Source organism: Aethina tumida, chromosome 1 (assembly GCF_024364675.1).
Source record: "Aethina tumida isolate Nest 87 chromosome 1, icAetTumi1.1, whole genome shotgun sequence".
Classification (NCBI taxonomy): domain Eukaryota; kingdom Metazoa; phylum Arthropoda; class Insecta; order Coleoptera; family Nitidulidae; genus Aethina; species Aethina tumida.
Window position 1 is genome coordinate 35,396,272 of NC_065435.1, and position 27,384 is coordinate 35,423,655.

At 34.3% G+C, this 27,384-nt stretch overlaps 1 protein-coding gene across 1 annotated transcript; it reads right to left on the bottom strand.

The window, feature by feature from the left end:
- Positions 1–1,290: 1,290 nt before the first annotated feature.
- Positions 1,291–27,080, bottom strand: LOC126265110 (uncharacterized). Its single transcript, XM_049965783.1, has 2 exons — positions 26,934–27,080; positions 1,291–1,908 (listed from the first exon to the last, which is right to left on the bottom strand). Exons 1-2 carry the CDS (start codon positions 27,078–27,080, stop codon positions 1,291–1,293), a joined length of 765 nt encoding a protein of 254 aa, XP_049821740.1.
- Between the last annotated feature and the right edge of the window lie 304 nt (positions 27,081–27,384).

The window sequence follows — 27,384 nt, forward strand, 5'->3', positions numbered from 1 at the left end:
TTCAGTTAGCGGTCTGGCAATTGTAGCGAAGTCTCTGACGAATTTCCTAAAATAACTAGCCAACCCAATAAATTGTCGTACCTGGTGTACTTGTGTCGGCGCAGGAAATTGCTCCACTGCTCGTATTTTCCTCTCTCCTGATTTCAGACCTTCGGCCGCTATCTCATGACCTAAGAAATTTAGGTGTGTCTTCAAAAATAAGCATTTGGTGGTGTTTAATTTAAAATTGGCATTCCTGACCTTCTCAAGGACTCGTCTAAGCATTTCAATACCTTCTCCTGCAGTCTTTGCGGGGATTAGTATGTCATCCATGTAGGCTAGGACTCCTTCCGACGTCAACTCTCGTAACATCTTGTTGACTGCCCTCTGGAAAACAGCTGGGCTGTTGGCTAATCCGAAAGGCATCCTTAGATACTCATAGTGTCCGTCAGGTGTCACAAATGCAGTTTTATGAATCGAACCATCATCTATCTTAATCTGATGAAATCCTGCAACTAAGTCGAGTGTCGTATAATATTTACTTCCAGCCAGTCTGTCTAGCTGATCCTCAATAAGTGGCAATGGGTAGCGGTCCTTCACCGTAATTTTATTCAGCTCTCTGTAGTCGACACAAAGTCTGATGTCTCCGTCCTTCTTAGGTACTATTATGATAGGACTGGCATAATCTGATTCACTCTCCCGAATGATCCCATCCTTTAACAGCTCACTGATCTTTTCCTTAACCTTTTCTCGTTCAGAGTGTGCTAGGCGGTACGGTCTTCTTACGACCGGCTTGTTTGTAGTAAGTGTTATCTCCATGGTTGCTAATGGAGTGGCTCCAACGTCACTGGTACCTTCTGCAAAACAGTCTCACCTCAACTTCGTTGTTTTCGGCGCCTCTCTCCGGTGTACCTTAGTCAGACTGGTTCCTTCGCGGATGGTGACCTCACTCTGTGACAGGTTAGTCAAACGCACCGTTGCCTGGTCGCTGTCCGAGTGGAATCTAACGTTGGACGTGGCCAGTGGTTGTCGGTGATCATCCAAGATCCTGGCAGGAATCGTGGTCTCTCCTTGATGGCGTCCAAGCAAGCGAACCAATGCCATCCGGGTGGCACCTGGTCCAAGGTGAAGTTCCCGCTCCAGTTGGACGTCCATTTCTGCCTGCGCTTCCTGGTCCGTGGGACAGGACAAGGTTACTTCTTGGCCTTTTACCTCCATATGGGTATGCCCATCGTTCAGCACCGGTTGACCGATCAGCAAATCTACGTTCGGAAGATGTATGGACGCAATAACTGCATCCACCGTCAACTGTCATCGGTCGACAGTTACTACTAGCTGGGTCTGCCTGTTGGCGTCTGTCCTGCCGCCCCCGAAACCGGACAGTGTCGCTTGTACAGGTTGAGTTTGAAGTCCGATTCTCTTCACGCATTCTGGCGAGATTACGTTACACTCGCTACCAGTGTCCAAGTACACGGATAACCCGTTCCCTTCTGGTGTAACGCCCCATTTGCGATAGCCAGGCACAGACATTTGGAGGACGTTGATTCGCTGTAAATCGAATCGCGGTTTAACATCTCTCCTCTTAGGACACCTCTTCGCGTAATGTCCCCGTTCCTTGCAAAGGCGACAGACATCATTAGTTCTGGATCGTGGGCAGTTGCGACTTATGTAACCTACTTCCTGGCAGTTAAAACAACGTTTGAGATCCGACCCGGATAGTCGCCTTGGTTCAACATCGTCAGTCGTCCTCTTGTCTCTGCGGCGGCCTGGTTCATGGAACGATAGACGCGTACTCGGCCCCTGGAAGGGATGGCTCCGGTTTTGTTGATGGCGTCGCGGCGACGGGTGTGGACGGGAGCGCGGCGATGGCCTTTCGTGAGAAGTCGAACTGTCTTCCGTGCTCCTGGCATCTAATTTTGACAAGCAAAACTTGATTTGATTCTTATATTGTATTTCACCAAATTGTGGTTCAGTTATATCTTTTCTTATAATTCTATTCGTTTTAATCCACAGTGTCAGCAAATTGACAGAGCAAAGGAATATCGTGATGATTTTTCGATTTGTTATAATATTGTTGATGGTAGAATAGTTTCGAATCAATCTCATCCTTATATTTCAACCTACACTGGAAGACTATAAATGAGATTCACAAATAATTAAATATAACTTAACTTTACAAATAAAATTACTTAGTTTAACTTAAGTCGAAAATTTAGTTTGGTGTTATAAAATGGTTTCGACACATTGTCGATTTTTTCAACCACCAATTTTTCAGTAGAAAGATTTACAGCTATATATAACATAATTATTTATAATATATACAACATAATTATTTAGGAAACGCATTTACCGTCATAGAGTACAGATTACAATAGGAAAAATTTCTTCGCCACAATTATAAAATTATTATATATTATACACATGCTTAATTCTCAAAATGAAAGTACCTGCTTTATACGCAGACAGATATGTGGAACTCCAACGCGAACATTCCAGTCCTCAGCCTTTTTGGTAGAACTTTTGGTAATGCTGTTTTCTTCTTTATTGGGATTTTTGCTTGTACTATTTTTGATTTCTTGGATTTTTTTTTTTTCATATTTCCCGATGTGTGGCTTTGTCATAGCACATTTCATCTTTATTTATATGATAGTAATCAGTCTGTCAATGTGTCAATTCCTGATGTTCAACGAATCGTCGAAATGGCTTATTTGTTTTTTATTTAAATTAAATAATTTAATTGTGTGTGTTTTAGCATTAAATATATCATTAATTATAAAAATCTTGAATACAGATGAAAATTATACGTACATTTAAATCCAATTCTTGGGCCACTAGAATCTTTCCAGCATTTGCCTTTTACATCGTACTTTCAGATTTCAATCTTAATTTATTGAATTTATTCTGAAAACAAATTATGTATAAGAGAGGTAGGTTTCGATATGAACTGATTAAAGTTTTGTGGTAACCAAATAAAGAAATCTTTTTGGGCTACTTGATTTTATGAAAAATATTTAATTTTGCTTATGACAACGAAATTCAAATATCTGCAAATGAATAATGAATTGTTAATGTCATAAGCTCTTTATAGAATAACTTAAGAAACATAGTTCTTAATTATTTTTATAGGTAGATCAAGTTGGAACATATTGTATAAAATTTCATAAGATTTGTGCTCTCAATCATTAACATCCATATTGCTTAAAAGTAAATCCCAATCAACTAATGACAAGTGATAGTTTAATGAGTAAACCTCAGAACTCATGAAAACACTAAACTCATCATTAGTCCAATTCACTCGGGGCAGGTTTCAATCTCCAGTTACTAAAAATATATCCACTGATGCACAATGATTGGAATAAAAATCAGAACCAGATGCTGGTAAACTGTTCCAATTATTCACTTTTGGCTTTTGACCATAATGGATATAAAGACTTCCAGTCCTTTCATGTCTTTTCGGTGAGCACAGGGGTGCGTCATCATCAGACGATTTCGACATCACTTTTAGAGGCATGACCCACTTCGTGGAAAACTTTTGCGTTTCGGAGGTGTGGGGTGGCTAGTTGGGAGAAAGGATTGGTGTTAGAAGTAGGAGTATTTCCAGGATTTACCGAAGGTGTCTGTAGTTTAGCAGACAGCTTACTGCATTACTTACTTTCATTCTTTGTAGTTCACCCTCTAGTTCCGATATTTTAATCTTAAGGCCTCTTGAAGCGCCGGCAGACTTTTGGGTTTTATTGAGATTTTCACTTGGCTTGTCTTTTCTCCTCAAAATACATATAGTTTATTTATCTGAGTTTGAATCCGAATATAAACGCACACTGGTAAAATGTAATATTTTTCAAGGAAAAGAATAATATATATATTAGGGCAAATTTTAATATTGATAAGATTTAGATGACTGAGATAATGTTAGAAATTGTTCAGTGTTCAAATTTATGTATTTTGAATTGAATTAAAGCAAAAAGGTCAATACACTAACATTTAGAAAAAAGTTTTCATAGAAAAGAAATACTTAAATTAGTTTGGCAATATTGTGAAGACTGATATGGAATACGGTTCGTATTCTTTGACAACTCCTTGACAATCTTGACAACTGATCTTTGTGTAATTTTATTTTGTTCGGTATCCTATAATGCTCTTTGGCGAATTACGGAAAGAGGTTATTTCAATCTGCCAAAATGTGGAGAATGTGTATCGTATAAATATTACTCCAGGAGCTGACCCAGCATACTAAATTTGATAATATGCTTTGCTTAGTTAACTTAATGCTGTCTTGTTAACCCTAATTAGTTTACTTGAAGGATTCTTCTAAAAAAAATCTAATTTACAGCGCAATGTAGCTTACACTACTATAAAGAATGAACAATTTTGACACAACTTAAAACAAATAATGTTTCATCTCCTCTTGGGATGCCAATTGTAACTGATGCGATGACCAGGTAGGAGTGCACTGAAACTACACATAAACTGTTAAAATTGTAATTTGAATTGTGCGCCTGTGGACAGTTAAGTTGTAATTTTAACACTAAATTCTTAAATATAATTTTTTCTTGAGAAATAATAAATTCTTTTAAGCCCAGAAAGACTTATTTACTGAGAAAAGTAATAAAGTTAACCTAAAACGTCAATACGACAATTGAAAGGTGATTTCTCGTAACATTTGGAATAAGGGTTCTTAAATTGTCAGCAAACAATCAATTGGCATTAATTGAAAAGTTAACCGGCCGAGATAATTACGTAACCTGGTTATTTGCTATAGAAACACATCTACAGCAAGAGAAGTTGTGGACTGCATAAAACCCCCCACATGTGTCATTGTGGACACAAAACGAGACACAAAGGCAAACACTAAGATAAATTTACTAGTTTACTCAATAAATTACGTGCACATACAAGAGAGTAGTACTGCAAAATAAGTATGGGATAAATCTTGGTTGACACGCTGTGATGGGCTGCTGCATGATCTCTGTAATACTTCACTTACTGCATGTTAAAACGTAGAGAAATATATGAGTAAAATAATGTGTACCGCTCACAAGCTCAGAAACATTGGTTTCGAAGTTGACGATGAATGGCTATTTACAGTGCTACTCTCCGGTCTACCAGAATCCTATCAACCAATGATTATTGCTATTGAAAGCTCCCGCATGAAGATACCTTCTGTTTCTGTGAAATCAAAACTATCACAAGATGTTAAACAACCTGAAAGTGACTCAACAGTATTGTCAGTCATCAAGAAAATTAAAAACAACCACAGAAACAAAGTAAGGGTCCAAGGTGCTACACTTGTAACAAGTAAGGTCATAAAAGTCCTCAAATGCAAATCCAGAACCAAGAATGTTCAACAAAAAGCAAGTAGTTCATCATATGCTGCTGCGTTTGAGGCAACATCCAGCCAAAATGACCCATGGTAAGTGGCTTCCGATGCATCGTCACACATGACAAGACGTAAGAACATGCTTGAAAATATGACGGCTCCTGTCATACATAAAATCAGAGTCGCAAACAACAAAGTATAATCTGTGCAATGCTCAGAACAAGTGAGGTTGGACCATTATGACGATGAAGGTCAAAACAAAAAGGTGCTTTTTACAAAAGTATTATGTGTTCCTAAATTGGCAACAAATCTATTGTCTCTAAGTCAGATTATTTGCGATGGTAGCCAAATAAAATTTGACGGAACGAGCTGTGTTATTATGTGTTCCTAAATTGGCAACAAATCTATTGTCTCTAAGTCAGATTATTTGCGATGGTAGCCAAATAAAATTTGACGGAACGAGCTGTGTTATTATGAAGAGCAGAAGTGAGGTAGTATCTTCCTACTGTAGCTTTATGTTAGGGTCGACTGGAACAGTATTAGGATCAGCATTAGTCATTTCAATTCTGCTTAATATTTGTTCCATATAAATACTAAAACTCTTTTCGGTGTAGAGTCGAATTTGGCATGCCAGCAGCAAGGGAATTCTTTTAACCCATATGGTGACTTGTTCAATTTACATACCATGTTTTCGTCATGATCCAACCCTTCTTGTTAAGTCATAAATAGGTGTCTTCAAGTTCTCCATATAAAAATGCTGTCTTTACGTCTAGTTACTTGATTTTGTGATTATTTTGTACAGCCACAGATAGTAACGATCGTATTGAACTGATTGTTTGTGCAAAAGTTTCCTGGTAATCAACACGTGCAATTTGTCCATATCATTTCACACACAGATGTGATTTGTAACGTGGTCATTAAATAAATGAATCACTGTCATTAAAGTTATTATAACAAATCGAAAAATCATCTCGATATTTCTTTTCTCTGTCAATTTGATGACACTGTCAATTAAAACAAATAGAAATATAATAAAAATATAACCACAATTTGATGTAATTTTAATACAATGAAAGAAACAAATCAAAATTACTTGAAAGATGACAACTTTTTTCTAAATTACATATTTAGAATATGGTTTAATTGGTCATTGGACGTTTTGTTTATATTGTAACGTGTGGCACATGTCACAAGGAAACGTAATCTTAGCAACATAAATGTTATTTTCTTTTATTTGATAAACAAAATTCCTTCGTTGCTACTGAAACTTGAAAGTTCGTGATTTCCGTGATTTTTTAGCACTCGTAATCGAAATCCTCAAACAAAAAGTTGCCATTATTGTAATTGTTTAAATATTTCACTCTTTTAAATCAACAGTAAATTAACGTGGTTGATTCTTTCAGCTTGAATTAGTGAGCGACAATTTTCAACTATGCACTGAATTTTTCTCTTTCACTTTTGGTTGGGTTATCACTCTCCCACAACACTAAGATACCAATGTTTCCATATTTGCTAATTTTATGAGGAAAATTATTTAGATTCCTCATGTCTGGATGACAAGTTCAAATAATGTCAACACAACTTTTAAACCAAATCATGAAATATTGATTTCTATTCTACAATTTTCTGCGTAAAGATTTGCAATCTTTTTACAGTAGAAATTTATAAGTAATAGCATTCTTTTGTTGATTTATTACATATATATTTTTAGTGTCTCCACGTTTTCTTGAGAGTTGCTATCGAGTACGCACGTTTTGAGAACTTTCTGACAACTTAGTCAACTAATGTTGAAGTATTTCCGTTCTGGTTAATTGCTGATCTTATAATCGCGATACCGATTATAAAAAGAGGTTATTTTATATGACAAAGCATCGCAGAGCCTGTTATCCTATTAACCAGTATTTTTCTAAATATCTACTTTATAGTGCAACAAGGGCAACATAATTAAAAGGAACGCTTACACTATTATAGACATTCAAGAAGTGAGACACGATTACTTGTTTTACTTATATGTTCCATACTTGCTTTAAAAATATATTAAAATCGTGGTAGTAACTCTCCATATGCGTTGAGTTGTAAATGGAGTTCTTAGGATGCTTTATTTAAATTTGCAATTTGTAATAAGAAATAATTTTTGAGGGTATTAGAGAGTTTGATGAATAACCCGAAAAGTTTTGACAATGACAGAATATGGAAGGGCGTGACAACTAAGTTGACTTATTAATTACTAGTCAATAATAGATAACGTTAACAGAGAAATGGAAAGATTAACTATTTCTACACATTATTTCTTCTTCAACAATAACGCATACTTTAAGCTGGAATTTATATGCTAAATTACTGTCCATCCCATCTAAAAATTGTTCTGCAATCAGTGCACCAGAATATTCACCAGTTTTTCTTTTACATTTACGCAAATTTATTTTAGTTTGAGCCAAACCAATTTTTCTAGATAAACTACCGCCTAATCTGTTACACATTTCTAAATTTCAAACATATTACATTAAAATCTTTTATGTAAAGTGTAACTTTCGAAAATAATGTTGATTTATTTTTTTAAAAAAACTAATCACTTTACATTACAATCGTTATGATTATCTACAGTGGAAAACTTACTTGACAACTCCAGCCCAGTTAGTTCAGCAAACAATAAATCATGGCAGATTCCATCAGATGCCTTGTAAAAGTCTGTATAAACAACATCAACCTGTAAATGATTTTCAAGAGCAACAACTGTCGAATTGTTATAAATAAGAAGGTTGGTCGCAGAAGATTTACATTTGCAAAATCCATGTTGACTCTCATTTATAATATTTTGGAACTATTTTGAAAATGAATTTTTTTGGACAATTATGGAATACAAAACATTTTTCATACAGGCCTAAATTTGTTACAAGTAAGCTATCTCCATTCTTTAAGGTAGGTGTAATAAATGATTTTTTCTGTACATTAGGAAATAAAGCACATTTTAAAAACAAGTTAAATTCCATTTTTAGAGGCTTTGTTAATGATAATCCACAATTCATTCAATGCTGTAGAAGGAATATCATAAGGACCTCTATTACTAGATAATCTGACTTCTGAGTTCATTAAAAACATCAATCTGGAAAAAATTATTATTATTTTTTGAATATAAACCAAAATATTTTCATGACAAAACGATATTGCTTAAATTTGTGTTTGCATTGAAAGCTAAAAAACGAAACAAACAGCTCACGTGTAAAGACTAAATACTTATTTCTTTTGTAGTTTTCGTCTTTTCAACGACGAAATTGTAAGTTACCAAATAATTGTTCAAGTTCAGTTTTGAAATCAAATTACATTTTGTACATATTCAGGTTCCAACAGCAATGAAGGCGATATGTTTATTAATCAAAAGTAAAACATACTTCTGTTGTCTGAAGAATATGCAATGCTTTAATACAATTCAATATACATAAATTTGAACACTAAGGAAATCGGGTACCTCTGAAAACGTCGGCAGACATTTGGTTTTTATTGAGATTTTCACTTAGCTTGTCTCTTTTCCGGACACTACACATAGTTCACACACATAGTTTATTGATTTAGTAACCGAAGTTACCAGCCAAATTAACAACTCTCCTCTTTCGAATATGGTAACTGAATTGGTCTGAATTTAGTTAGTTACTAAATTCAGACAAATAAAAAAATTTGTTTACCTGGTAGGTAACCTTGGTTACCAATCCAAGAAACAACTGAATTAAGTTTAGGTTTTCGTACTATAAACAGTTTAATAACTGAATTAGCGGTCATGAAATGAGTAAACAGCAAGCGTGCCTGCAAGAAGTTTGAGTGCTTCAAAGTCCTATTGGGGCCACACGGCACATCGCCAGTTTCATTTCAGAAGAAGTTCCTATTAAGAGACAAAAACCGTGAAATAAGAAAATGAAAAGGCGGCTCAAATCCAGGTTCGATTGTCAGAAAGACACAGCTAATTATTGTAAAGCCCCAGTTTTGATCGATGGATTAGAGTACATTTGAGTACCAATTAATTCTCTGTATCGTGTGGAGTCTTTGAACATTTTTAAATCTCTGTTAACTTTTTAAAATATATTTTTTTTGTTTAAGTGTTACTCTTTTCTTACTTTGGTTAATTTCTATTCCAAAAAAAACCTAGCATTCTTTGATCTTCAATTTCTCAGCTAATTCTCTCTTACTTTCATTACCAGTTCGTTTTTCAGCAGTTCTTTTGTACTCCTTAAATTTTTCAAGAAATTCTCCTTTTGACATGAGAAAATACACCTTGCACCATCCACTATTATCGTCTATAAATGTTCGAAGATATCTTGATCCACCTCTGGTTCTAACTCGCTTTGGTCCGCAGATGTCTGAATGAACAATATTCAGTAACTGCTTACTTCTTAATTCTCTGGCAGTAAAGGGTGTCCTTGCATATTTACCTCATTGATATATGCCACACCACGTGGGTAATTTATCGTTATCCAATTTTATTTATACTTAATCAAATAATATAAAATATATAAAATATATAAAATAATTGTTTCAAAAGTGCCATACATCTTTGGAAATCTCGAATCCTTTGATACTCTTGAGGTCCGATGGGCTTATGCATAGGATTATGTCCGCATTTACCTTTTTATCTTATTTACATCCACGTTTTAAGGGCTGATTCACTTTTTTTGTCACCCTGACATCTAACTGACTTTGATACTTCATTAACGAAATTCCAGGTATCGATTTTGGTAAGTAACGCCTCTACCTGAATCCGCCTCGTGTCGAAATTTTCTTTGGATAGAAGTTCAATTCTTGTACCACAGATCGCCATCTCGAGTTCCATGTTTCGATAGTATGGACCTACCTTATAACTCATCCTACATCTGAGAATTAAGCTTGTTTATTCTAATTATAATTTTAGAATAGTGCCGAAGTAATTCTTCCTTAAAATTTAATCTGTACTGTAATCAGTAAATGTGTTTCCTAAAAAATTATGTCGCATATATCTTTTAAGTACTTCTTTCCACTAACTAATTGGAGGTTAATATTAATTAAATTAACCACAAAACTTAAACAAAGTAGTTTCATTTGGAAAGTTATATTATATTTAAATATTTGGGAACCACATTTATAGTCATTTAGTGTAAGTTGAAATATAAGGATGAAATTGATTCAGAACAGTTCTACCATTAAAGTTATTATAACTCATCTCGACATTTCTTTGCTCTGTCAATTTGTTGACACTGTGGATTCAAACGAATAGAATTATAACAAAAAATATAACTGAACCACAATTTGATGTAATATTAATACAATATAAGATCAAATCAAATTTACTTGAAAGAAGACAACGTGATTCCAAACCACATATTTCGAATTAGGTTTAATTGAATTAACCATAACTCTTGCCTATAATTGGACAGGCTGGCATACATCATAAGGTGAAGTAATCTTAGCAACATAAATGTTATTTTCTCTTATTTGACTAACAATCTTCCTTCGTTGCTACTGAAACATGAAAGATTGCAAAATATCACTCAATACAACACTCACTCCAAAATGTTCGTTTAATTTTGTAAGTACTAATTAATTAAAATTTTATTTATGTGTATATACATCAGGCAAGTTACTTGTTTTCAATTTCATCCCCCACGTCTCTTAGTAGCAAAATATATTTCTGCATTTAAGTATAAAGTTAATGAAAACAATTTCTATTCACATGTTAATTATCTGTCAGATTCACAGACAGTATTCCTTTGATGGAAAATAAATGTCGTCGAGACATCTACAACTGATTTGATTTCAGTGACTCGTAATCGGAACCTTCGGACAGTAGGTGCCGATTATTGTAACTGTTTAAATATGTCACCTTTTTAAATCAAAAAATAATTCACGTAGTTGATTCTTTAAGCAAGAATTAGTGAGCGGCAAATTTCAACTAGGTACTGAATTTCTCTCTTTCACGTTTGGTTGGATTATTACCCTCAAACAACACTAAGATACCAATCTTTCTAATTTTGCTAATTTTATGTCAAAATTTATTTAGATTCCTCATGTCTTGATGACAAGTTCAAATAATGACAACACAATTTATAAACAAAATCAAATCACAATTTTCTGTGTAAAAATTTGCAATCTTTGTTGAGTTGAAATTTATAATTAATAGCTCATTTGTAATTTTGATGAAATTTTCATCTACTTTAGTGCATATATATTTTAAGTGTCTCCACGTTTTCTTGAGAGCTCGTAACCCCTACGCACGTTTTGACAACTTGCTGACAAATTAGACTACTTGGGCATGTTGGGGTATTTTCATTCTAATTAGTTGCTAATCTTATAATCGCGATTATAGGAACCTGGGATCATTTTAAGTAGTTAGTTTCTAAAAAAACTACTTTACCGTGCTATAAGGTATAACATAACTGAAAAGAAAGATAAACATTCAAGAGGTGACACACAATTTACTTGGTTTATCTATATGCTATATGCAGAATCTTAACATCTACTACATGTCTGATCGGTATTCTAAATAAATGATTTTCCAAGTAAATTGCGTCTCAATTCTTGACTCTGTTATAGCGTAAGCTTTATTTTCAAGAATAAGATATTTTTTCGCATTGTAAATTAAATTATATCAGCAGAATGCTACACAGTTAACTGTGACAGGAAAATAGCTCCTCGATTATTATTATAGGATCCTGTGTTCAGAATATCTCGACAATTTAGAAGAACAACTTTGTGTACTTGGTAAGGCCATTATAAAATCGTCCAACAAGCAAAATCTCCAACATCAGTTGACAGTTAGTTGTCAAAACACACGTACAGAACCAGAGTTCTCAAAAACTTCTCTCGTTTTAAGAAATTGTTAATAAATAATTTAATTATTTACTCCAAATAGTATTATTCAAGTCTTAACCGTTAATTTAAACCACACACATGTTCCATTTAAATTTGATCCACTGATGTTAATCATCAAATTTGACTTTCCTTAGAAATTATGTGTTATTCCTTATGAATTACATCTGAAATAAATTAATGGCGCGTATGTTGTTGTTGATTTTTTGAATGGTGAGACACCTACTGTTCTAAAGTTTCACAGCATCTCTTGAATGTTGAAATTGTTAATATTTTAAATTAAGTTTTGGGAACAGTTGTAAATTACAGATGCTAGGTTACAACAAGTGTTCTATTGTTTTTTTAAATTTGGATTCCCTTAGATACAGAATTTATTGCAGTTAATCAAGGCGGAATATTGTAACAATTACATTAATAACGAAATATATCTATTTCAGAGCTCTGATTTCAAATAGTGTTAATTAATCATGAAATTCTCGGAAATCAAGCCACATGAAAATTTCCCGTGGGCTTTTATTTTGCTGTATCAAAATATTACCAATTATAATAATTAAGTTCACTTAAATAAAGTTAGGAGATAAGATATATTAACAAAACACCAAAATGTCTTAGAAACTGTAAAAAAAATCCCGATTTGTATATATATCAAAAGTTAACCAAAGTTATACAATATTACAGAGTACAGAGAGTATTTAGTGTAAAATATCGTGTTATATATACCGCCCCTTTGGTTGACTGAATCAACGCACTACAACGCCGTATAATCAAATTGAGACATCCCTAATTAAAAATCGCTCCGTTATTTTCCTTCTTTCAAAAAAATCTTTGGTCACTGTGTTTTTCATTCTCTTCTACAATATGATTTATTCAATCAATTTTTGAAGATAATTTTTGCAATACCCTCAAAAATTTTTTCTTTTTACAGAATGTAAATTTAAATAAAGTATCTAAGAACTCCATCTACATCCCAACGCATATGGAGAGTTACTACCACGATTTTAACATATTTTTGAGGCAAGTATGGAGCATACAGGTAAAGCAAGTAAATTGTGTCTCACTTCTTGAATGTCTATAAGAGCATAAACTTTCATTTCAATTATGATATACCTTATTACAGATATTTTAGAAGAATACTGCTTAATAGGATACAAGGCTCCGCGATGTTTGATTGTACATAATTACTTCTTTCCATGATCGGTATCGCGATTATATGATAACCGAATAAGCAGAACGAAAACACTACAACTTTAGTTCTCGATGATGTTGTCAGTGTTTTGTCAAAACATGCCTACTCCCAAGAAAATATGGAAACACTAAAAATATATATGCACTAAAGTAGATGAAAGTTTTAACAAAACTGCAACAGATAAATCTATTAATTATAAATTTCAACCCAACAAAGATTTCAAATCTTTATTTCCCCAGAAAATTGTGAAATAGAAATCACTATTTCATGATTTGGTTTATAAATTGTGTTAATATTATTTGAACTTGTCATCCAGACATGAAGAATCTAAATAATTTACGACATAAAATTATCAAATATGGAAAGATTGGTATATTAGTGTTGTTTGAGGGTGATAATTAAAGGTGAAGGAGAAAAATTCAGTGCATAGTTGAAATCTGTCGCTCACTTATTCAAGCTGAAAGAATCTACTACGTGAATTTACTGTTGATTTAAAAAGGTGAAATATTTAAACAGTTACAAAAATAGCAACTTACCGTCTGAAGGTTTAGATTACGAGCCCTGCAAGTCACTGAAATCAAATCAGTTGCAGATCTCTCGTCGACATTTATTTTCGACAGGTAATTAATATGTGAAACGAAATTGTTTTTGTTAACTTTGTTAATTTTATATTTCCATTAGAATAGATTGCTGCTAAGAGAAGTTTCAACTACTATAAGGTGAGGAATAGAATTGAAAACAAATAAAATTTTAATTAATTTGTAATTAAAAAATAAAACGAGTGAGTGTGTGATTGAGTGACATTTTGCAAACAAGTATCAATAGCAACGAATTGTTTGTCAAAAAATAAAATAACATGTCAAATTACGTTTCTTTATGGCATATGTCAGAACTATGTAGTAATTTATAAAAAAGTTGTCTTCTCTCAAGCATATTTGATTTGATTCTTACATTGTATTAATATAACACCCAATTGTGGTTCAGTTATATCTTTTCTTATAATTCGTTTTAATCCACTGTCTCAGCAAATTGACAGAGCAAAGGAATATCGTGATGATTTTTCAATTTGTTATAATATTTTTGATGGTAGAACTGTTTCGAATCAATCTCATCCTTGTATTTCAACCTACAGTGGATGACCATAAATGAGATTCCTAAATATTTAAATATAACATAACTACTTTGTTTAACTTATGTCGATATTTTAATATTAGTTTGGTGTTATAAAATGGTTTCGGAGATTGCATGCTTGCATGATATCCAACCCTGTGAATCCGACAGATACAAGAGACCTTGTCTCTTGGCTGTCTAGACCTCTGCGTCTCTTTTGAACATCTTTTCTTTACTATGTAGCGATTGTTACGTACCTCTTTAGTTTTCCCTTCTATTTTCCTAAACCTTTATGGTTAACTACTCTTAGGTCATGATCTTCGAATCATTGCCCCGAGAGGGGTTTTTAGTCGGTAAAGTCCGGCACTACGTCTTGTAGATTTGCCCCTCTTTGCTCCAATAAAAAAATAATCATAATTTATTCTGAAAACAAATCAATGTGTTATTTTATGAAGCCTTATTTTGTGTTTAGTTGGGAATTCCTGTAAATATAAATAATGAATTTAGCCAAAACAATTCCCTAAAAATAACAGTTTGGTACGATCGGTTTCATTTCTAGCACTACTGTACATAAATATTTCTGCTAATTACAATTCTCAATGAGGAAGAACCTCATTAATAAAGAGAGAATATTTAACTATTAATTTTGAATTGAAGCGTAGGAGCAACTTCAGAAAGATGTGTTTCTTATGAAATAAAAGTCTGAACTGATAAGAGGTTTGTGGTAAACAAATAAAGAAAACTTTTTGGGCTACTTGATTTTATGAAAAATTTTGTAATATGTTTATATACAACGAAATTCAAATGTCTACAAGTGAATAATGCATAGAAATTCAAACAAAATGGTCCTGTGGCATAAACAACTAGAGTACCTACATTATAAAGGTGTACAGGATTTGTACAGAAAGCGACTGGTACACGGTAATAAATTGGATAATGATAAATTACCCATGTGGTGTGACAATGTCAACGAGGTGAGCAAGCAAGGAAACCCTTTACTGACAGAGAAGGAAGAAGTAAGCAGTTACTGAATATTGTCCATTCAGATATCTGCGGACCAATGCGAGTCAAATTCAGCGGTGGATCAAGATATCTTCTTACATTAATAGACGAATATAATAGGTGGTGCCAGGTTTTTTCCTTAAGTCAAAGAGAGAAGTTTTTGAAAAATTTAAGGAGTACAAAAGAACTGTCGAAAATGAACTGGTAATGAAATTAAGAGAGAATTAGCTGAGAAATTGAAGATCATAGATTGCAAGGTTTTTCTTTAGAATAGAAATTAATCAAAGTAAGAAAGGAGTAACACTAAAACAAAAAAAATATATTTTAGAGAAATTCAGAATGGTAGATTGCAATCCAATTAAAACACCGTATGACTGCCACTCAAAATTTAACAGAGATTTAAAACCATTCAAAGACCCCGCACGATACAGAGAATTAATTGGTACTCTAATGTACTCTAATGTAACCGATCAAAACTGGGGCTTTACAATAACTAGTTGTGTCGTTGGATGTGGTACCGCCTTCCTTTCTGCCAATAGAACCTGGATTTGAGCCTCCTTTTCCTTTTCTTATTTCACGATTCTTGTCTTTTAATAGGAACTTTAATAGGGTCACTAAATAAAAACGAAAATATCACTACCAACACTTTTCCGTAGTTGCTACCGAAACTTGGTTAAATGACGATCGTTACCTCTGCCATTGATAACGACAGAAAAGTCTCTTATTGTTAGCGACTTTTGTCAATTGTTCAAAGTGTGGGTAGCAACCAGGGAATATTGTTGAAAATTACAATTTTTTTTGAGTTGTTCGTCCTTCTTTTGTCTGAATTTAGTTATAATAGTTACCATAATCGAAAGAGAAGAGCTGTTAATTTGGCTTGTAACCTCGGTTACTAAACCAATAAACCATGTGTAGGGTCCGGAAAAAAGAAAAGCTAAGTGAAAAACTCAATAAAACCCAAAAGTCTGCTGACGTTTCCAGAGGTACCCGATTTCCTTAGGAATAAAATTTTGGAACTAGAATGTGAGATACAGAGAGTGAAAGAGTGCTTACACAGCTTTGTCGTCTATACTAGGGATACTATCGGTAAACTCTGATAGTACCCCTACTCCTAACGCTAATCCAAAATCATTATCCCAACTAGCCACCCTTGCATCCCCTGCAAAGTCTCCCAGCTCCAAAACTCAGAAGACTTCTTGGAACTCGGTCACTCCCAAGGAGGTGATGTCGAAATTGTGAACCATTTATGGTTCAGTGTTGAAATTTATGTATATTGAATTGTATTTAAGTATTTTAGACCAAGTACCCTAAGAATTAGAAGAGCCTTCTCATAGAAAATAAACTCTTAAATTAGTATGGCAGAACTGTGTAGATAGAAATGGAATACAGGTTACAGTACTTTAAATCACAAACATTTATATAACCTTGTTATTAAAGTAATTATTTAACGTTTCTATTTGAATGAAATTATTTGGTAGCGCTTATGGCTAGCCGTCTCAGTCTCAGTTTCGGCTCGTATTTTTTGACAACTCACTGACAATCTTGACAACTGATCTTTGTGTAATTTTGTTTTGTTTGGTGTCCGATCCTATAATGCTCTTTGGCGAATTACAGAAAGAGGATATTTCAGTGCGAAAATTGGGATCATATAAATACTAATCAAGGAGATGACCCAGCTTACAAATTCCGATAATATGCATTCCTCAGTTAATTTAATGCTGTCTTTTTAACCCAAAGTAGTTTACCTGAAGCATTCTTCTCAAAAAAATCTAATTTACAGCGCAATGTAGCTTACGCTATTACATAGAAAGGAAAATTATAACACAACTTAAAACAAATAATGTTTCATCTCCTCTTGGGAATCCAATTGTAACTGATGCGATGACCTGTAGAAACTACACATAAACTGATAAAATTGTAATTTGAATTGTGCGTCTGTAGACAGTTAAGTTGTAATTTTAACACTAAATTCTTAAATATAAGTTTTTCTCCTGAAATAAAAAATTCTTTTAAGAAAAATTAACAGGTTATGGAGCCAGAAAAGCCCAGGGAAGCCGAGAATGGTTTACTTACTGAGAAAAGTAATGAAGTTAACCTAAAACGTCAATACGACAATTGAAAAGTGTTTTCTCATAACATCTGGAATAAGGGTTCTTAAATTGTCAGCAAACAATCAATTGGCATTAATTGAAAAGTTAACCGGCCGAGATAATTACGTAACGTGGCGATTTGCTCTAAAATCATACCTACAGCAAGAGGAGTTGTGAAACTGCATAGACCCCACCACATGTGTCAGTGTGGACACAAAACGAGACACAAAGGCAAAAACTAAGATAAATTTACTAGTTGACTAAATAAATTACGTGCACATACAAGAGAGTAGTACTGCAAAAGAAGTATGGGATACGTTTTCATAAGTATTTGATGACTCTTGGTTGACACGCTGTGATGGGCTGCTGCGTGATCTCTATAATACTTCACTTACTGTATGTCAAAACGTAGAGAAATGTGTGAGCAAAATTATATGTACTGCTCACAAGCTCAGAAACATCGGTTTCGCAGTTGACGATGAATGGCTATTTACAGTGCTACTCTCCGGTCTACCAGAGTCCTCCTATCAACCTATGAATATTGCTATTGAAAGCTCCGGCATGAAGATAACTTCAATTTCTGTGAAATCAAAACTATCACAAGATGTTAAACAACCTGAAAGTGACTCAACAGTATTCTGAGTCAACAATACCAACCACAAGAAACAAAGTAAGTAAGGGTGCTACACTTGTAATAAGTAAGGTCATAAAAGTCCTCAAATGCAAATCCAGGAGCAAGGATCATCAATAAAAGAAGAAATGGAAGAAACAAATCGAATTTACTTGAAAGAAGACAACTTATTTCTAAATTACATATTTCGAATAAGGTTCAATTGGACATTGGATGTTTTGTTTATATTTTAACGTCTGGCATATGTCACAAGGAATCGTAACCTTAGCAACATAAATATTATTTTCTTTTATTTGATACACAAAATTCCTTCGTTGCTATTGAAACTTGAAAGTTCGTAAAATGTCACTCAGTCCAACACCCACTCCCAAATGTTCGTTTAGTTTTGTAATTACTAATTAATTAAAATTTTATTTATGTGTATATACATCTAGTTATCCTGTTTTCAATATCATCCCTCACGTCGTCCGTATCACATATTCAAACTAAATTATAATAGTTGGAACTTCTCTTAGCAGCAATCTATTCTAATGGAAATATAAAGTTAACAAAGTTAACAAAAACAATTTCTTTTCACATGTTAATTATCTATCAGAATCATAGATAGTTTTTGAATGTCGACGATAGATCTGCAACTAATTTGATTTCCGTGACTTTCAGGACTAGTAATCGACATCTCCACAATAATGGCATCAAGTTGCCATTATTGTAATTGTTTAAATATTCCTAACGAGTTCCTAAGGAGTATGCACGTTTTGACATCTCTGGCAATTTTGACAGCTAATGTGAGAGTATTTCGTTCTGCTTAATTGCTGTACTTATAATCGCGATACCGATTATGGAAAGAGGTTATTTTATACGACAAAACATCGCAAAACCTGGGATCCTACAGCAGTATTTGTGTAAAAAGCTACTTTAATGTGTGGGCAAACGCATCAAGATATTCTCCAGCTTTTCTTTTACATTTACCCAAATTCAGTTTAGCTTGAGCCGAACCAACTTTTCTAGAAAAACTACCGCCCAATCTATTACTCATTTTTAAATTTCAAACACATTACATTAATATCTTTTATCTAAAGTATAACTTGCGAATATGGTGTTGATTAATTTTTTTATAAAAACTAATCACTTTACATTACAATCGTTATGATTATTTACAGTGGAAAAATTACTTGTCAAATCCAGCCCATTTAGTTTAGCAAACAATAAATCATGGCAGATTCTATCAAATGCCTTTTAAATGTCTGTATAAACAGCATCAACCTGTAAATGATTTTCAAGAGCACCAACTGTCGAGAGTTTATAAATAAAAAGGTTGGTCGCAGAAGATTTATATTTGCAAAATTCATATAGACTCTCATTGATAATATTTTGGAACTATGGCATAATTATTTTGGAAATGATTTTTTTGGACAATCTTGGAAAACAACAAGTAAACTATCTCCATCCTTTAAGATAGGTATAACAAATGATTTTTTACGTACGTTAGGACATAAAGTAGAATTTAAAAACATATTAAGTTTCATTGTTAGAGGCTTTGTTAATGAAAATCCACAATTCATTCAATACTGTAGAAAGAATATCATAAGGACCTCTATTACTAGATAAATAAAGACTTCTGAGTTCATTGAAAACATCAATCTGGACAAAATTATAATTACGTTTTGAATATAAACAAACATATTAGATTTGTGTCTGCATTGAAGGCAAAAAAGTGAAACAAACAGCTAACGAAGTGTAAATACTTATTTCTTTTGTTGTTTTTGTCTTTTCAATGACGAAATTTTAAGAAGTTACCAAATAATTGTTCAAGATCAGTTTTGAAATCAAATGATATTTTGTACATATTCAGGTTTCAACAGCAATGAAGGCGATATGTTTATTAATCAAAAGTAAAACATACTTTTGTTGTCTGAAGAATATGCATCGACAAAAGTGTGTGAATTGTTAATTAGACATTGCTATTCCTAACAAATATCAAAATTTTATATATTTTCTTTGATAAGATAATAATAAAACTTAAACATCTTTTTTAGCTGCTTTTTTTCAATTCTGTTAAACTTATAAATTCACATCACATAATTAGGACCTTCCCACTTTCCGCATATTTTGGCAAATTGAAATAACCTCTCTCAGTAATTCGCTTTTAGAGCATTATATTATTGGACACCAAACGAAACGAAATTACACAAAGATCAGTTGCCAAGATTGTCAATGAGCTGTCAAAAAATATTAACCGAAACTGAGATCTGAGACGGCTAATCATGAGCGCTGTTTTTTCCCAAACCAATTTAAAATTTTCTTCTCTATGAGAAGTCTCTTCTAATTCTTAGTGTACTTGGTCTAAAATACTTTAATACAATTCAATATACATAAATTTGAATACTGAACCATAACTAGTGCATCGTAGTTAGACAATTTCGACATCACCTCCTTGGGGGTGACCGAGTTCCTGCGTTTTGGAGCTGGAAGACTTTGCAGGAGTGGGGGTGGCTGGTTGGGATAAAGATTTGGGATTAGCGTTAACAACTCTTCTCTTTCGATTATGGTAACTATTATAAATAAATGCAGGCAGAGAAAGGACGAACAACTCAAACAAAAATTGTTACTATCAACAATATTTCCTGGTGCACTTTGAACAATTGACAAAAGTCGCTAACAATAAGAGACCTTTCTGTCGTTACCAATGGCAGCGGTAACAATCGTCATTTATCCAAATTTGAGTAGCAACTTCGGAAAAGTGTTTGTTAAGGAATGAAATTGCACATTGATACTTGGAACCCCTCTGTATAGATGCCCTAACGCAAGCGTCATGCTACGAAGGGTTTTTAGTTCTTAGTTTTTAGTCTTTGACGTTTCTAGCCGAGTGCACACTTTGTAATAATATAATAAACGATTAGTTTTCTTGTAACATCGACTATTATTCTCATCACACTCACACCTCAGTTTTCAAAAGTGTTTGTAGTGATATTTTTGTTTCTATTTAGTGTCCCTCTTTTGTCTGAATTTTGTTAGTTACCAAATTCAGACAAATGAAAAAATTTGTTTACTTGTCTGGTAACCATTTTTACCAATCCAAGAAACAACTGAATTAAATTTTTGTTTTCGTACTATAAACAGTTTAATAATCGAATTAGCGATAATGAAATGCGAAAACAGCAAGTGTGCCTGCAAACGGTCGAGTGGTTCCGAATCCTATTGGAACCGGACGGCACATCGCCAGTTCCGTTCCACAAGAAGTTCATACTAAGAGACAAAAACCGTGAATGAAGGAAAGGAAAAGGCGGTTCAAATCCAGGTTCTATTGGCAGAAAGAAAGGTCAACCGCCCGGTAAACCCTGAGCACGACTCCGTTCGAAGTTCCGAAAGAGTTAACTATCTAAAGTAAGTAACAACAGCAAAATTCGGCAAAGCGCCACACCGACATCAGACCCCCAAATGGAGTTAGAGATAACGTTCGTCCATCTGTTTGAATTTAGTTATAAGAGTTGCCATATTCAGACAAAAGAGAAGAGTTGTTAATTTGGCTGGTAACCTCGGTTACTAAACCAATAAACCATGTGTAGAGTCCGCGAAAAAGATAAGCCAAGAGGTACCTGAAAACTAGACGTTAAGATTAAAATCTCGGAACTAGAGGGTGAATTACAACGAATGAAAGTAAGTAATGCATTAAGCTGTCTGCTAAGCTACAGATACCATCGGTAAATCCTGGAAGTACTCCTTCTTCTAACCCTAACACCAATCCTTCCTCCCGACCAGCCACCCCACACCTCCAAAACGCAGAAGTAATGCAGTAAGCTGTCTGCCTATGGAGGTGTTCTCGAAATCCTGACGACGCACTCCTGTGCTCACCGAAAGGACACGGAAGCACTGGAAGTATTTGTTTCCATTAAGGTCAAAATACAAAAGTTAATAGTTAGAATATGCCTGCTTACAAGGCGACGTGGAATGATAATGCAAGGTACTCAGTAAAACGCTTATTGACTATTTTACAACATTGGTGAGCTGTATACAACTAACTCTGCTCTTACAACTTAACTCTGTTTCTATAACTACGCTCTTCTGTTGTTTTTATTCTCCGTTGTCATCACAACCGTTATACACGATGTCTAGATATTCTAACATAACTTGCCTCGAGTGAATTGGACCAATGATGAGTAAGTATAGTGTTTGCATGAGTACTGAGGTTTACACTTTAAACTATCAATTATCATTGGTTGATTGTGTCTTATGAAATTCTATACAATATGTTCCTACTTTATCTACATGTAAAAAAATTAAAAACTAAGTTTCCTAAGTTGTTCTCTAAAGAGCTTATAACATTAACTATTCGTTTTCATTTGTAGACATTTGAATTTCGTTGTCATAAACTAATTTCAATTTTGTTCATAAAATCAGGTAGACCAAAAAGTTTTCTTTACTTGTTTACCACCAAACTTTAATCAGTTCAAACTTTTGTTTCATACGAACCACATCTCTCTGAAGTTGCTCCTACGCTTCAATTCAAAATTATTAGGTAAATACTCTCGCTATTATTAATGAGTCCCTGCCTCATTGGAAATGATAATCGGAAGAAATACTTGTGTATAATAATGCTAGAAATGAAACAGATCGTATCAAATTGTTATTTTTAGGAAATATTTTTGTGTAAATTCATTAATTTACTTACAGGAATTCCCAACTAAACAAAGAATAAGTACTTTCATGTATATGATGCTCCTTAAAACAACACATTAATACCTAATTAATTTGTTTTCAGAATAAATTAAGATTAAAATCTTAAAGTACGATGCAAAAGGCAAATGGTGTAGAGATTCTAGTGGCCCAAGAATTGGATTTAAATGTAAGTATAATTTTCATCTGTATTCAAGATTTTTATAATTAATGACATATTTTATGTTTAAACACACAATTAAATTATTTAAATTAAATGAAAAACAAATAAAATTGGTATATATAATAAAATTAATATTTAATATTAATTTTATATATCTTTTTTAAAGTATTTCGACGATTCGTTGGGCACGAGGAGTTACGTTCACATGGAAAGGCTGATTACCATCATATAAATGAAGATGAAATGAGCCACGGCACAACCTGACGACATCGGCAAATATTTTCTCTGAGGCTATGAAATATGAAAAAAAATCCAAGAAATCCGAAAAAAGTACAAGAAAAAATCACAATAAAGAAGAAAACATCATTATCAAGAAACCGTATTCAAAAGTTCTACCAAAAAGGCTGAGGACTGGAATGTTCCCGTTTGAGTTCCACATTTCTATCTCTGTATATAGCAAGTACTTTCATTTTATGGAAATGTATCCATAGTGTGGATCTAGGTTTCAACTCATCTATCATCTGAGAATGAAGCTTGTTTATAGCAATTATAATTTTAGATTAGTGCCGAAGTAATTTTTCCTTAAATTTTAATCTGTACTGTAATCACTAAATGTGTTTCCTAAAAAAATATGTTGCATATAACTTTTAAGTACCTCCACTGAATAGTTGAAGGTTAAAAAAATCGACAATGGGTCGAAACCATTTATTAACAACCAAACTTATATTAAATTAACCACAGAACTTAAAGGTACACAAAGTAGTTTTATTTGGAAAGTTATATTATATATAAATATTTGGGAATCACATTTATGGTCATTTAGTGTAGGTTGAAATATAAGGATGAATTTGATTCGGAACAGTTCTACCATTTAGTATAACTCATCTCATCTCGATATTTCTTTGCTCTGTCAATTTGTTGACACTGTGGATTCAAACGAATAGAATTATACCAAAAAATATAACTGAACCACAACTTGATGTAATATTAATACAATGCAAGATCAAATCAAATTTACTTGAAAGACGACATCCCTCACCTCTCTTAGCAACAAAGTATATATCGGCATTTAAGTATAAAGTTAACAATGTTAACAAAAGCAATTTCTATTCACATGTTAATTATCTGCAGAATCACAGACTGTATTTCTTTGATTCAAAATAAATGTCGACGAGAGATCTGCAACTGATTTGATTTCAGTGTCTCGTAATCGAAACCTTCAGAGAGTAGGTTGCTATTATTGTAAATGTTTAATTATTTCACCTTTTTAAATCAAAAGTTAATTCACGTAGTTGATTCTTTAAGCAAGAATTAGTGAGCGGCAAATTTCAGCTAGGTACTGAATTTTTTCTATCACATTTGGTTGGATTATTACCCTCAAATAACACTAAGATACCAATCTTTCCAAATTTGCTAATTTTATGTCAAAATTTAATTAGATTCCTCATCTCTAGATGACAACTTCAAATAATGTCAACACATTTTATTTACAAAATCATGAAAAAGTGATTTCCACTTTACAATTTTCTGATTTGCAATCTTTGTTCAGATGAAATTTATAATTAATAGCTGTATCATTTGTAATTTTGTTGAAATTTTCATCTACGTTTGTGCATATATATTTTAAGTGTCTCCACGTTTTCTTGAGAGCTGACAAATTGGACAACTTGGCCTTAGTTGCTGATTTATAATCGCGATTATAGGAACCTGGGATCCTATTAAGTAGTATTTTTCTAAAAAATCTTTATAAACATTCAAGAGGTGAAACACAATTTACTTTACCTACATGCTCCATACTTGCTTTAAAATAAAGTTCAAATCGTGGTGGTGAATCAAAACTTGAAGATTGTGATGCACAATATAAATTGAACTTTGCGAATGTTATTTGATGGGATAAGAACCCTTTAGAAGATAAATAAAAGTTGCTCAAGTTTTTTGTGCTCTTCGCAATAACTAAATGAACAAGTTTAGAAGGTAAATTTACCAAAGAATAGTTTTGTGCATAATCTGGGTTCATTAGCAACGAAGGCAGTTTGTTTATCAAACAAAAGAAACACATTCAATATTCATACATTCTTCCTTTCTATTTACCTGGAAGAATATCATCATCTAACACATGTCTGATCGGTATTCCAAATAAATGCTTTTCTAAGAAAATTGTGTCTCAATTCTTGACTCTGTTATAGCGTAAACTTTATTTTCAATTATAAGATGTTTTTTCGCATTGTAAATTAAATTGTATCAGAAGAATGTTTCTCTGTTAACTGTCACAGGAGGATAGCTCCTCCATTATTATTATAGAATCCTGTGTTCAGAATATCTCGACAATTTAGAATATCATCTTTCTATATTTGGTATCGCCAATATAAAATCGACCAACAAGCAAAATGAAATAACTGAAATATCAGTTGTCAGTCAGTTGTCAAAACAAACGTACAGGTCCAGAGTTCTCTTTTTTTTTATTGGGTCAAAGAGGGGAAAATATACAAGACACATTCTGTTGGATGTCGAAGGCAGTGTCGGACTAACCGACTAAAAACCCCTCTCCGGGCATCGATCCGAAGATCATGGCCTAAGAGTATAACCATATAGGTTTAGGAAAATAGAGAGAAGGAAAAAATTAAAGAGGTTTACAGCTAACCGCCACATACTAAAGAAAAGATGTCCCAAAGAGACGTAGAGGTCTAGACAGCCAAGAGACAAGGTCTCTTGCATCTGTCAGATTCACAGGGTTGGATGTCATGCAAGCATGCAATCTCCGGATTAGAGTGTTGAAAGATAGATCTCCGGAGATTGAGGGCATGTTTGCGCCGCAGCTCCAAAAGAGAGGAAATGTTGTATTCGAAACAGACTTGACTGTTACGAATATAGTATGGGACACCAAGGGCCGACATCACTAGCCACATGTAGGTCCCTTGCAGGGACCTAATGAGCCAAGGGGCGGCGGTGCCCCATATAGGAAAAGCATAAGTGAAAAGAGAGTGGACTGTCGCGTTAAAAACACGCAGCTTAACTAAAGAGGAAAGACGTTTAGAAAGGAAGAAAGATTTCAAAGCAACAAAGGCTGCTAGAGCTTTCCACTTTACCAAAGCGACCTGGCGAGAGAAACTGAGTTTCTTGTCAAGTATGACACCCAGGTACTTGGCGCTGGGACTCCACTCAACTTGGTGATCATTGATAAGGAATTTAGGTGGCAACCTTGGTCGATTTGAGAAGAAGATAGCTTCGGATTTAGAACGATTGATCTCCAATCTCCATCGAGAGTACCAACAGAGCAGTTTAGGCAGGAAGTTCCTAATATGGATCTCCGCATAAAATATACATCTGTGGGAGCTAATTAAGGCAACGTCATCGGCATACATTGCTATAGTAACTCTAGGATAAGATGGTATGTCGCTACAATAGAGATTGAAGAGAGTAGGAGATAGTTTGGAGCCTTGCGGGACACCAGCGGTAATAGTTCTCGAAGAAGAGAACTCGCTTCCAACCCCGGAACGAAAGGAGCGGTTGGAAAGGAAAGAGCGGATAGTGCCGATTAGATAAGAAGGAAAATTTAACGAAGCCAGTTTGTGTATTAGACCAGCGTGCCAAACCCTGTCAAATGCCTGCTTGACATCAAGGAGCAACATGGTACCATGCTGCCCCTTGTTACGCCTTCCAGCCATATCCTCGGTCACTCGCAAAATCTGATGACCGGTACCATGGCCTCGACGAAATCCAAACTGAGCGTTCGGCAGGATGTGCTGGTCAGCCATAAATTCCTCAAGCCGAGTCCGAATAACCTGCTCCGTCACCTTGCTTAGCGAAGAAAGGAGGCTAATGGGACGATAACTGCTAGCAAGGTGGGCAGGTTTGTTGGGTTTTAAAATGGACACTACCGTCGCCACCTTCCATGCCGACGGGAAGTAGTGGAGACGGAGCATCGCATTTATAAAGTTAGTAAGCATTACCACCTGAATGGTAGCAAGCTTCTTAAGGGCCACGTTGGGGATGGTGTCTGGGCCGGGACTTTTCCGGTTATTGAGGGCTTTAAGGATACCTCTGACTTCGCTGGGAGAAGTAGGAAGAATGTCACTATCAGGTTTTGGGAAAGTCATAGAGTCCACCTGACGGCTGATAGAGTTGTGCTCTACAACAAACCCAGGAAAACTGGCGTTTGGAGAGCATTGCCGCTCAAGGGAGTCTGCAAACACCTCCGCTTTATCCTTGTCCAGGACGACTTTGATGCCATCATGAACAAGGTGCGGATAGCGCATACGCCTCCCTCGGATAGACCTTATGACTTTCCAGGTCCGACGAGGATGGAGTTCGGCCTCTGCTATGAACTCCTGGAACGAGGAGCTCCGGAGTTCAAGCAGGCAGGCCCGGACCTCACGGCTCAGGGCGTTGTACCGGGCCTTG

Bases quoted from the DNA above. Each gene is read 5' to 3' on its own strand.
- LOC126265110 (XM_049965783.1), bottom strand. From the start codon at position 27,080: ATGACTTTCCCAAAACCTGATAGTGACATTCTTCCTACTTCTCCCAGC. The intron at 1,909-26,933 runs GTAATGCTTACT...AATCAAATCAAG, and splicing joins AGCTTGCTACCATTCAGGTG to TTTTGCTTGTCAAAATTAGA.